The sequence below is a fragment of the Pagrus pagrus genome (assembly GCF_965226575.1).
Source record: "Pagrus pagrus genome assembly, chromosome: 1".
NCBI lineage: Eukaryota > Metazoa > Chordata > Actinopteri > Spariformes > Sparidae > Pagrus > Pagrus pagrus.
In genome coordinates, this window is record NC_140185.1 from 34,706,382 (window position 1) to 34,720,139 (window position 13,758).

The 13,758-nt window shown below is 40.2% G+C and overlaps 1 protein-coding gene across 4 annotated transcripts in view; it reads right to left on the reverse strand.

The window, feature by feature from the left end:
• lrrc49 (leucine rich repeat containing 49) overlaps positions 1-12,297 on the reverse strand; it is a 42,144-nt gene extending 29,847 nt beyond the window's left edge. For 2 of the 4 annotated variants that reach the window (XM_084347817.1, XM_084347816.1), the window contains exons 1-7: positions 5,703-6,027; positions 5,348-5,413; positions 5,193-5,262; positions 4,797-5,033; positions 4,553-4,655; positions 3,852-4,055; positions 3,004-3,070 (exon numbers count right to left, since the gene is read on the reverse strand). In XM_084347817.1, the coding sequence (XP_084203943.1) occupies positions 3,004-3,070; positions 3,852-4,055; positions 4,553-4,655; positions 4,797-5,033; positions 5,193-5,262; positions 5,348-5,413; positions 5,703-5,780 (825 nt within the window). In that variant the 5' untranslated portion in view covers positions 5,781-6,027. Of the gene's footprint in view, positions 1-3,003; positions 3,071-3,851; positions 4,056-4,552; positions 4,656-4,796; positions 5,034-5,192; positions 5,263-5,347; positions 5,414-5,702; positions 6,028-11,941 lie in introns of those variants that run through there. The other 2 variants (XM_084347818.1, XM_084347819.1) reach the window with 2 other exon arrangements.
• Between the last annotated feature and the right edge of the window lie 1,461 nt (positions 12,298-13,758).

A 13,758-nucleotide genomic window follows, 5' to 3' on the forward strand; every position in this document is an offset into this window, starting at 1 on the left:
CGCTGCATTCAATGGCCTTTACAATAGTTGTTTTGTAGTGTCACCGCTGACACTTTCAGTCAACACACAGTCATCACAGAAGAACGGGACAATAGTGCGTAAAAGCTCAGAGAGGCAGGCTCGTGTGTGTGGTTCAAAATATCAAGTCGAAAAAATATGTGTGAGTGGGTGGATGGAAAACAGCCACATGCTCAGTGAATCATCTTTGAATTAATTAAGGTGAGGAAAAAACACTTATTGCCCAAACAGGAAAAAAAAAACACAACCTCACAAGGTTAACATTATCTCAGGCACAGATTTGGGCGTCCCTGACCTAAGCAAGGCAGGCGTCTTCATATCAGGCCGCTGTCAAAACAGCTGGGGTCAAGGGGAATCCAAGAAAAACTAGAGAAAAATACAAAAAAGTAAACCAAAAAAATTAATTAATCACACCTGAAACATTTCATATAATAGCCTTTAGTTACAGGTGTTATTAATGACAGCAAAGCCTAGTGCATCCTCTCTTCCAGCTTCAGCCTAACCCAGTATACTATGCTTACCACACATGACTGATTTAGTCAAACCTAATCAAAATCATCATCTCGATTTGTAGGATGTGTATTATTTTATACCATGGACGCAAGCTTAAACCGACCTCTCTAACTGTGATACTGTTTCTTTATTAGGGCATTCTCCTCTGTCTTCTGAGAGCATTTAAGTCAAACTGCTCGAGTGGAAAACATCACCGCCAAACTAAAGATTGGTTATCCAACAATGTCAGGTCACATTGTAACCCCAACACTTGGTCACTGAGACCAACTGTGGGTTGGATCCACATTCCCAGAGAGAATATCTACTTTTGAATAGTTCCTTTAAACTGGAATTGAAGCGACATCCTGTTACAGATGCTGGTAAAAGGATAGGTTAGGAGTGATGTGAGCCTCCCTGCTAGAGGATGGGAGGAAGACAGGATGACAGTGATTTACTGCTTGTGGTTAAAGCACCCACACACAAGGACAGACCACAAGCAGCTGGTTTTCTACGGCCAATGAAGACTAAACAACCAGTCAACTGGGTGGGATAACCGTGAGTTTAACATTATCTGAATTCGTTCATCCAAAAATTCCACTGCTGACTTCACTCACTTCATCATCTTGTATCATCATTGTGCAGCAATTCACATTACATTTGGGTGGTCAGGTCTCTGGTGAGGTTGGACAGCGTTGAGGAAAGGTAATTTAACAGTTATCTCAGTGCACAAAATGTGGGGTTATGAAGTCAGTGAGTGAAAAGCAACCTGTCCTGGTCGGAATAATAGATGTATCATCTGCTCCTCAAAAGGCGCCTGCCAACAAATGACTACCTATGAATATAATAAACTCTGATAACCAACAAGAACAGCATAAAATAATCTATTTCTCAATTTAAAAAAACGTCTTTCATTCAATTCTTGCATTATCAGAATTGTTTAAATTAAATATAGAGATGGGGAAACAACAAGTGGACAGAATTTCAGGCAACAAAGTATCCTCTATCAGGAAGAATAACAAGCTGAGCCAGTCATTGAATAGTAATTGGGACGCCTGCTCATGCAAAGAGCAGCCAACATCAGAGAGGGATGGAGTCTTACCAGGACTCTGGAGAAGCTCTCTGAGGAGGGGGCGTAGGCGGCAAAGCTGGCAAAACACTAATATGACCAAGGGAAGCCTTTCTATTTTATCTTCTCTTTCCAGGAGCTGCTAAAATCCTCATCAGTGGATTTCTCAGGCTTTTAATATCTGTGAGCCATGCTGAACAAACAGCCCCCATAATAGATTTAGACTCAAATTAATTGAGGAACAGCATCCAATGCTGAAAACATAGAAACAGTTGTGCCTGTTGAATATATTATAATGGGGTCACTCAGGAAATGGATGTGGGAGACCATGTGGGCTCTGATCATTTTCAATCATTTGTTCTCACACAGTGCTGGGAACAAAAACAAATGCCGAAGTTGAGTCCCTAACAACTGTGGTAGGTAAGAGGGTGATCGTAACGGCCGTCAGATTTTTTACTTTAAAAAGATGGTTCAATGCCGGCAGGAAGTCAAATGAAGTTTCGTAGTCCACAAAATAATTCTGGAGCTTCACAGCAAAACAGCATTCTTCCAAACAACTGAAGTAGATGGGGAAAAACAACAACAAAAACATAAAATGGCTCCATACAGCTCTTCCGCATAATCCAAATTCCCTGAAGCGCAGAGATCCCAAATTGATTTAAAGATGCAATTTACATCCTTTTTGAGGCTCAACCACGCATTGAGGGTGTAAGTAACAGTTTTTCAAATCAATTTCGGACCTCGGGGCTCCTGGAGACTCGGCTTAAACCGGACGATCTGTATGGAGCCATTTTATTATTATTATTTTTGTTGTTGCCAGTTGTTTTTTACATTTCAAAACTATTCCCCATCTACTTCAGTTGTTTAAGAGAATGCCGCAACGCTGTGAAGCTCCAGAAATGTTTTGTGGACTACGAAACTACGAGACTTTCTATCAGCATGAGGGCGTGTAGATAATGACTGAATTTTCATTTTTGGGGGAACTATTCCTTTAAACAGAAGGAGTAAGTGAGTTAGACATGACCAATTTGAAGCCAGTATTGTTTAGGACACTTCATCCACGAAATAGAGGCGCACTGTTGAGATGTTAGACAGTAACAAGTGGACAATTTGACTATGATGTCTGTCCTGAATAGATATCACTTTATACGCCAGCGGACTGAAATGAAGTGTCTAAAATGAGCATGAGGCCTTGGTTTCTCACGCCTGGCCTCCTGCTGTCATGTCTTTTTGACTCTGAGCTGCATCTCACATAACAAACCACTAGTTAGACACAGTGTGGAGGAGGTGGAAGATACAATAGACTTCTGCTCAACTCTGCAGCTAAAAGTCATGATCTCCAGTTACAGCATCAAAAAGCAGCCAAATGAAGTAGACTTAACATACACAGACATGGTTTAGGTGGGAGGAGAGTGAAGGAACAGTACCTGATTGTCATGCAAATCCAGGATATGTAGATGGGATAGGCCCTCCAGGCAGGATATTTCGTGGATTCTGAAAAGTAACAAGAAGTCACATAAAAAGGACATGAAAAACTATTTGTCAACAATCTATAAGATCTCAGGAAAATCATCGGAAAGTGGACAGCCCACTGGCCAACACGCGTATTTAAAGGTTACATTCCCAGAGGAAGCAGAACATAGAGTAGTGTACAGTGACTTATTGTTCAGGACTGTCCATATGGTTTCAGATCAAATTACATGTAAGGATAAAAGGCTGTAGTCTTTTGAAAATGGCAATGGAAAGGCAATCGGTAGTATTCTTTACTCTTCAAAAGACACACATTGCCCTGAAGTATGTATGCCTAAAAAGACAAAGGCCATGTATAACAGAACATGAAACAAATGCCAGAGCATCCACAGTGATTAGTGACCTGAATCTTCCTCCTGCTGACATTTTGAAACATGAATAACTAACACCAAAATGAATGATTTTCTAACAAAAACGGGCACCTGCTGGAAAACATTAATATCTGAATCTTACCATGTTGCTACAATTAGTATATAAAATGTGTAAAATGTTGTCTTGAGTAACCCAAAAGCAACACGTCAGGACAGGAAATTTGATGACATGCTGCATTTTACATTAAATTAAAGATCTACAAATGTTGGATTAAAGAGCAGTGTTCATCTGGCATCTATTCTCTAACACCTACCCTGAAAACGTTGCTTTACTAACATAAATATGAACTCCACAGTACCACCTGTGTAAAAGAGGCAATTCAGACAATTATTCTTGTGTTTGTTTTCTTGTGAATCGTCTGATGTCAACCAACCTGTTCTTCCCCAGCATGAGGATCCTCAGTGAGCTCAGAGCCTCGATGCCAGTCATTTCAGAAATGTGGTTGTCATATAAGTTCAGGAAGATCAGCTGCTGCAGTTGTGACAGATGCTGGACCCTTGTGATTAGATTGTGTTGGAGGTTGAGGAGCTGTAGTCCATCCATAATACCCAGCTGGGGACATTCCTCCAGACAGTGCCTGGAACATTATATTTAGCATGGTCTAAGCTTTATTTTGCTTATTTTTCCATGACATAAGAACTGTATTTCACCTCCAGGGCATGCAATCTTGTGATCAAAACACTGTTTTATTGGTTAACTATTATTTAATGAATACTGATTGACTTATTTCTGATTTTTCCAGCAGTGATTTTATTCTTTTTTAGCAAACATTTATCCTTGGTGACAAGTGTTGGGTATTTTAAGGGACTTTGCTGCTCCCTGGTGGCCACCTGAAGCCATTTGAGGCGAAAGTCATTATTTGTACTACAGATACAGTGAGAGCCAGACTTAGTTCATAAAACCAACAAAACTAATTGGCATAAAGATGACACAAAACTATGAAAGCTATGCAAGCTGAGATACACGGAACTGCCCTCATTCACGGCATGTTTATCCGATGAACAGTTCAAAGATTTTACCTCCACAGATAAAATTCTTATCAGTTAGAAAATCAAAAAGAAAAAGCAGAGGTACCTGTCCAAGTCAATGCGTTGAAAACTGGATGAAAAACAATCATCAAGCAATCGAGTGAAGGGAAATCCAGGGACTGTGCTGTACTTATATCCGCCAGAACCACCTGACACACAGTTCAAGATACACAATTATAGTGCTTTGGATGAAAAGCAGTACATGTTGTACAAACTCTATATCCAAAAACTGACAACACCACAAGTTTAAAAATTCCTGATTATTTTCTGAGTGATACTGCCATATTTACCTGCTGGCTTGGGGAGGTTTAAGACATTACGGTGGTAAGAAGTCCCTGCACTGTGGGTTGGTCTTCTAGATTTGTCTCTAGCTCCTTGTGCATCATGTGAAGCTACATCCAAACCACAATGAGCACCACCCGCTAGTGGTACTAGATTATGTGCAGAATATGTAGAGTCACTGGCAAATGACTGCGTTGGAGGTGTGTAGACACGTCCTCTATGGCTGTGGGTAAGCGACCTGTTTTCTACAGAGGGTATGGTATAGTGGAACAAAGAGTGCAAACTGTCCATAAGATTGTTTACATACCTCATGAATACACAATACAATGCAGAATCACATAAAAACCTCTGGGGCGATCAGTGGGGGAGTGAGTGTGTGAATGAGTGGATTGGGTCACACTTACCTGGATTAGGATGATTAATTGTTTGGGGGGGGTTCATGTACTTTTCCTTCACAAGATCTTGAGAATCAGTCTGTTAAGTAGCAAACATGATAAACTGTGACGTTTAGGAAGTCAGCCACATTGACCCTTTATTGTTTATTCTTGTCATTACTCACCACCCTCTGGGCTCCTTCAGCCACCAGTGATTTCACAGTTGTCAGGTGCAACTTGCAGCTGTTGACCTGCAAAAACATTTGACTAATAGATGAACTGTGTTGCATTAAACACGATACAAAGCCCTTAACGTTATTCAAACATTAACATATAGCTAGACTACTAACTTTTTTTAAATAACTTTATTTATAACGCAAAAAAGAGCAGTGATAAAACTCAAAGGTTAGCTGGGCTACTAACTTCAACCGATCATTTTTGACACTTGGCCCGAGGCTTAAACTTTTTATAGTTAGCCTATATAGCATTATTATGTGAAGCACTAGTTTAAAAGAAAAACCTGGGAAAAGTGTTTTATACCCTGGGGGCGAGAAAGTCCCATCTGTCGCTGTGTTTCTGAGCTCGCATCGTTTTGCCCTCACTCCGCTCCGGCTCCATTTAGCTAACGTTTGCTAAAGTCAACAGAGGCGACGGAACGTGAACGTTGGAAGAAAAGACAGCTCAGTTACAAACGTCATGAATACTCAGAGGAAATACGCGAAGTCATCTGCGACCGTGCGCAATCTCTAAAACTTAAATTTACAGCTCCAAATCCGATTTTCATCTTTACTTCAGGCGCTGCAAAACTTCCCCGAGCCGGCTCTGCGGGAGACAGGCACTGCTGCCATGGCAACGACGGCGTTGCTTGGTTACAGTGACTTCCCGTGTTACTGTTAAAAGCAGTCCGTGGAGAAACTAGTGCGGAAACTGTTTGTTTTGCTAAAAGTTGGGATTGGTTTGGTTTTTAACTTGAAGTTATTGGTCTCTTATTCATAATGTTGTGTGTGAGCTGTAGATCATTTCAGTTTGTATTGTGTTTACATAATTCAAATAAATTCTTCTTGGTTTCTAAGACCCTATTACCACACAGTGAAAATACTCCAAAATACTACTACAAGTAAAAGTCCTGCATTTAAAATATTGCTAAAACAAAAGTATGTAAGTATTATCAGAAAAATTTTAAAGTATGAAAACTAAAAGTACTCATTATGAAATAAAATGGCCCCTGTCATTATTTTATTGTTATATCTGATGTTTTTGGATTAACTTTACCACGGCACTAAATGTGTATGTTGGTGTTTACTTAAATTGTAACCACTACTACTACTGTGTTGTTTAATCTACAGCAATGCATCTTATTCTGTAAGATCATCATTTGTAGTGTTGCTTTGAGAACCATAAAGGAACAGGCCATACGTGCTTTTCACTGGGGAGTAAGCGTACCAGAAATTGTAATCTGAAAAGTACCTCATAACTAAAGCTGTCAGGCAAATGGTGTGGAGTAAAATGAATAGTATTTGCTTTTGAGATGTCGTAGAGTAAAAGTATAAAGTTTCATAAATCAAAGTATCGTGAATTTGTACAGTACTTGAGCTAGTGCACTCAGTTTACATTCCACCGATGGTTTCTGGCTCTGTAAGGCGTGTGATGCCATGCAGTGTAATGTATAGAGAGTAAGCAGGACAGGAGTCAGTTGGGGCCCACAGTTAAACAAGTCAAGGTTAAATATCAGCTACATCGTACATGACCTTCCAGAATACACGTGCTGCAGAGTAAATACAGCAGAAAAACAAATGATCTGACGTACACACTAGCCTAAGTAAACAGTTGTAGCCCCTGACAGAGACCTTTGAGATGTGGCTGCAGTCAGCTTTTTCCAGCAGCAAGGAAATTAGATAGATCTACAGTGTATGAGCAAAATGTTGGTGTTTTATGCAACTAGATAGTCATTAGTCAACATTAAGACAAAATGTTGTATATGAAAGGCCTCTATGACCCAGTACGAGTAGGTAACACACTGACATAAACTGCAGACACTAAGTGCTGCATTTATAGAGATGCAAATTACACATAATAGCAGTGGAGATTCTTTCCATCATAATTATAAAACACTATTCAACCAAAACACTTTAAAAAAAAAAGCAATTACTTTTACCTGCACCTTTGATCATTCTGACTTGTTATATGCTCGTAATTTTTTGCTCCAGATGAAATTGATGTAATCTTGAGAGAGGTTGCTATGATAATGATAAAGGACATTGAAAACAGGCCTTTCTAACAATACATATTTTGTCATTACACGAAAAAGCACAGGTGGAAGCAATCACACTAATGATGACTGCTCCAGTTAGGTGTGCCAATGAGCCATGGCAGTGAATCACTTGCATTTCTTGGATATCTTGTAATTATGTTGTGCTAATTCACCCCCGGCATTATCCTCCTGTTCACTGTATCTAAAATCCCTCTCGGCTGGGCATCTTGGTGCATTTCACTTTCATAACATTGTTATCGCTAGCATCCAATTTGTGTACTATTATAAACTGGGCAATGTGTGTGAATTGAATTATATGTGAAACACTACACGATGCATTTGCTGCTGAACATGTTTTACCTGTCATAGCAGCAAAGGCAAGGGGTATAACTAATTAGATTAACAACATTGTGATCACTCGGGAAGAAAATGTCCACTGTGATAAAGGACTATTTCAAAGTGGCACTGTCTTTATCCACAGTTTTGGTGGTCTTTTTATGGTGTATTTACAAAAAAAAAACCTGGTGACTACCCATTTAATCTCAGTCGGAAGCACCACAGAAGACCAAATGGAATAAAATAGATCGTGTTGTGTATTTTCAGCCATTTTTACTCTGGCAGTAATAAGCGGTTGCTCACAGAACACAAGTCCAGATTCATCAAAGGGACATCCCACTCACTGCCTGTCACAATCTATTCATGAAGCGCAGGCTGACACACATTATGGGAGGCGATTATCAGCAATTTGTATGACAGGCCACATTGAAAACATACAATGCAGATGTACAGTTATGTATAGATAGATCTACATATGTAATATGCTTTATGCATAGCTCTCTCATACATCATTCCCAGAAGAAACACAGCCAATAAAATGTGTTATTCCTGTATTAGTCACCTTTTATCTGCTATTTTATGTTATCTTAGTTATAATGTCACCATCCATGTCTCTTCCTTTAAAGGGTAAATCTACCAATTTTTCACATTAAAGTATGTTTACAGGTGTGTTTACAGGTCGCCAAGAAAGTGACATTAAACATGTGACAATGTAAGTTTTTCTAAAAGTTAGACCCAGAGGTATCAAGACGGATACATGTAGTAAGGAAAATGGGATCTTGCTGGACGAGACTCAAGAAAACTAAACACATTCAGTCCGAGTCTGATACACAGCACAACAAACAATATATACTGTTGGTTGCTTTTTTTGTAATCATAAGAAATAAATAAAGGTGTAAATGTACCAGCAGTGCTGATTTGTTGGCAGCAGCAGCACAGCATGGCCCCCGCCTTGACTGACAGGACACGTACGTAGATGTAGAAATGGGTATTATTTGTAAACATACTTCATGTTAAAAAATATGACAAATATTACAGTACTAGATGATTTTCTCTAGATCTGCTGCCTTCTACCATCTGGCAGTGTGTGTGTGTGTGTGTGTGTGTGTGTGTGTGTGTGCAAGAGAGAGAGAGAGAGAGCACTCTGGTTTTTCCTGCCAGTCCATTTATCAAGCATTTCCTTTCTGTTTATACAGAGAAGCTGAAAAGGTTTATGCCGTTCACACAGGGGAAATGGATTACATGACAGGCCTGGGTGAATGATTTCAGGCTTCACTTCATTATTTACATGTATACAACACAAGGGGAGACTGGGATGGTTGTAAAACTGGGTTAAGTGTTACATTTTCACACACACAAAACAAAAATGGTTCAGGTAGTAGTGTTAGATTGTGGCCACAGTATCCCACTTCCCTAGTAATTTATGAATTTACATGATTTGTTTTATGGTCCATGTCCAGAAGGATTTGTGATAAGAGACTTTGTTGCTTTATATCGATTTCTTTTATTTTAATTAATTTGATGCGAGATCTTTTTCCCCTGAAACTGATTACATCTATGCTCATTACAAATACACAAGCCCTACACAGCGCTCTGTTTGCCGTGAAGGCTGCAAGAGATGGGGGTTGCGAACACTTCCTCACAAGGTTTCAACCATCCCCCATATTTTGCAGTATTCCTCAAACACGGAAGAAACAGATTGGTTGCAGAGGTCCCTTCCATCTGTCACATTGTGTCAATAATCGAAGCTTTGCAAAGATAAAGACGGGGTGGCTTCTGCGAGGGGAAAAAATATAACTAGTTTTCAGTAGTATTCAAAAATTTAGATTAGATTAGATTCACACTGTCTGCCTCATGTCAGCACTTGCCCCCACTGTTACATACTTTACCTCCTGGTGACAACAGCAATTACTGCCACCGAAGTGGCATGGCAGGTTTAACAATTGAACTCCATTTGACATACGCACTACCTCAAAGTGAACGTACGGTACATTCAAATGGCTTCATGTGTAATGAGTGATGGCAGGAGGGTACATAGCATTTAAAACCACTGTTGATAATTACATGTCACATAATTACCGTCAAGCAAGTGAACACCAGAAGCAATGCTTGGAGCTAAATGCTAACATCAACATGCTAACATGCTAAAAATGAGAATGCTAGAGTGCTGAGACAGTAGGTATACATGATGTTTATCATGTTCACCACATTAGTTTGAAGTGTTAGCATTCTCTGTGCATGTTTTCCCCCTATCTCCTGCACCTGATCATGCTCTGTGTGTGTGATCTCAGCGTGGCCACAACGTGTGTGTGCCTGCAAAGCCAGCAGCGAGTGTGACGCAGATAAGCAGATGGCAGCTGGACTTCACTCGCTCGGACCACGGTCACGTCTGACAGATAGCTCCTTTTGCAGGTGTGCGTGCTTCCATGAGAATCACCACACACACAAACAACTCATCTTTGGTTGACTTTTGCATCTTTGCACCTTTATTTTCCCATCAGGCTCATTTCACACACATTTTTTTCGGTCTCCATTTAAAAGGCTCCATATTATTTACATTTCCAGGTTCCACGGCGTAGCGGCTTATTTGAAGACAGTCTCTGAACATACGCTGCGAGCATTTCTCCACGACTAGAACGTTTTGGTACTTTTATAGTATGTATATAGCACCTTGATCTGCTTTATAATCAAAAAGACATGAGAATTTCACTTTCTATAATCTGGGACATTGAAGACAGATAAACAGTCTAATTCAACTCTGCATCTCTTATTTCATTCTCACTTGAACACCAAAGGTGTCCTGATCTGACACCCTGACGTGATAGCTGCCACACCTATAGATCCACACACATGCTCTAACAAAGCAGCCATCCAACAGTTGAGATACTCACATTTTATTAAGAAAGAAATTTGATAACAGTACCGGTACCTTGACTTTGTTAACAGTTCCTTTATGATACGTATTTCTATACCAATTTTATGAAATCTGTTTTAACAAAAGATTACATTTCACATGTACATGGTAAGCCCCCTCTCAGGGCGTACCATGCCTCCAGGTAGCCAATCACCAGCACTATTAGATCTTTTCACTACAAGCAGATTCTCCCTGAGCACTGGTGATGGAGAAGTGGGAAAATTGTAATTATGAGAAATGAACATGCTGTGCTATGGTGTGAATTAGAAGGAACTGCCCAGTGAAGGATTAAATAGACTGCACAAGATCACATATGACGAGTATCCAGTTCAGTTGTACACCTTGATACATGTAATTCATTTCAATAAAACCACCCTGTAATACATCCTGCATTTATGAAGTTCATCTTTTTTGTTTTTTGTCAAGAATGCGACAGAAAGCATTTGATTCGACGCTGTGGTCATTTTGCAGGCTGTTGTCGGTGGTGCTATTGAAATGTATTGTATTACACTGAAAGGAGCATCTACTTTGTGTGCACCCATGGCGGCATATAAATAATGGTGGACATAAATAGACACAATTTAATTCACACATTTTTTGTGGATTTCTTTGTCGACAGATGGTTGACAAAGACAGAAGAGGGCCATCAATGTTACACTAGGACGACAATGCCTGAAAAGAGGAAGTGGGCAGCAACAACAGGTGCTTATAGTGCCATCCTGGGGATGTATGTAAAAGTCATTTGTCAGATGCGCTATAACCAGTAGGATGCGCCAAAGCACCCTACTGGTGCATCACACCAGTCTTTAAAAGTCCTGTAAAACATTTAACAACACAAAAACTTATTCAGATGTGAAGCCCAGACAGTATAAATATCTGGCAGATCAATAATGGAAACTATTGTCTTGCATTTTGTTTTGTTTTTTTTACTTTTAATGAATTCCAGTTATTAATATAGTCTGAGTGGAACAGGTCTGCTCAGGTGGTTCATAGACAGCAGAAAAACTGATATGAAGCTGATTTACATGAGAATTTATGTAAAATGGAGGTTGATCCATGAACAGAAATCACAGATCGCCTGTGTAAGGTTTTAATAGTCTGTGGTATCATAATTAACAACAACTGAAGACTGTGCACAGACTGATAAATGTGTCTGATAACATTTAAATCAATTGGACTCAGATCTAACAGGATGTGAGTGTTTCTGTGACTTCCTGTACAGACTGTACTTTCCATGTGGCTCTTAGCCTGTTCATAAGTGCTTTAAATCGGTCATACCTGACTGGGTCCATGCTGGTTCGGTTCCTGCTGTTTGAAAAAGGAGGCAGGGGAAAGCATACTAAAGCGCCGGCGACCTCACTGCATGCGGTTAGCCACGACTTGCTAGCAAACCATCGCCATGAAAAAGAGGGAGTGTACTTCTTCCTCTGTCTTGTTGTTGTTGTTTAATCAAGATGTCCGCCTGCTCAGGTCCGAGCTCCTTCGCTCTCGTTGTTTTCAGTGACTTAACTGAACTTTCTGTCTCCATTTCGAGCTTTTCTCCACAGCTCCATCACTCCATCACTCCATCACACAACACCTCCACCTGTCTACGAACTCCTACGTCATCTGCTCCTGCGTCACTTCCTGTACGCGCCTTTTTACCGCGCCCAGCGAGCTCGCATCTTTTGTATTACAGCGAGTGAAGTGCGCATGCGCAGCGTATAAGGCGGGACCGGAAATACGTCGCCGCTCAGTAACTTTACGCGACGTAAAACATTTTTAATCTACGTGTTTATTGCAGGTTATACATGTAACACACTAAATGTATAATATTTAGGTTGCTCATTTAAAAATATAAAGTCTCATTCAATCGAGGTCTATATGATTCTTCTTCATGTGGGACAGGTGTGGCGACGCTCCAGCGCCCCCTATTGACGAGCGGCCACTGCTTCCTGGACAGCTTGTCTCACACTTTCACATTAATTTTCATTTTAATTTAAGATCTGGCCAAGTGTCGAAATCATCCTCAGGGAGCAGCAAAGCACCAGAGTAACCGCATATTCAGAGTTTTGTTGATATGAGCCTATGGAGTCAATATACATCATGAAGACATAGTATACTAGGATACCAGAAACATCTTAGTTTAGCCATGTATGTGGTTCAAATATGACCTCATGTCCTGTGTGGAAATATCTAAAAAATATGATCTATCTGTGGCATATCTGTAAGTGTCATTGCACAAACAAATACAGTCCATATTCAGTTCATGTCATTACTCTGGATTCTCTACAGACCAGTTCCTCTGCATATTCATAGTGTTGTTGGCATATACCATATCTGGTCAAATATGGATGAAAGATACATTTTCAGGACATATTCTGGACACGATTTAAATCTTGGTGAAAACCCCAAGCATGCAGATATAATTTTCTTAATTCTCTGCAGATTTCAGTAATATTTTAAGCATACATTTAAGCATCAAATTTCATAAAATACAACTTTGGGACATCAGATTTCAGTCATTTCAGACATTTCAGACATTTCAGACGTACACGGGACGTGGCTGTCTGTCTGCAACGTCTTTCTCCTTCTTCTCATCCAAACAGCGGACTCACTGCTGACTATTCTGTGGACCAGACATGCCAAACTAAAGACCTTGTCACCCTCACCCTCCAGAGAACAGAGCGTCCACACATACTGCTTGTGCCAATAATATTATGCTATTGTTCAGTCACACAGTTGAAAACTGTGCCCCCTCCTGCCCTGTTACAGCTCTTCAAAGAGTGGGCCAATGTTTGGGAGAAGCTGCTGACACCAGGTGACCTGGCTCACTAAACTGGCAGTGCTTTGTCAGTGATGAAGAAAGTGACGACGACAGGACGCCACGAAAACAGCAAGATGGCACGTTTTCTGTTTCTTACTATTTAGCATAATGAAAGTGGGTTCGTCTGCCTTTGTCTTCAGAGTCTGGGATGACCTGAAGTGGTTATTTCTATGGATATCATCATATTCTGATCATTTCTTGGAATATTCAGGCATTAATATCGCTGGATTCTTTGGGTTTTTGCGCAGTGCTAGCTGCTGGTTCACATGCTGAGATATCAGATATATCT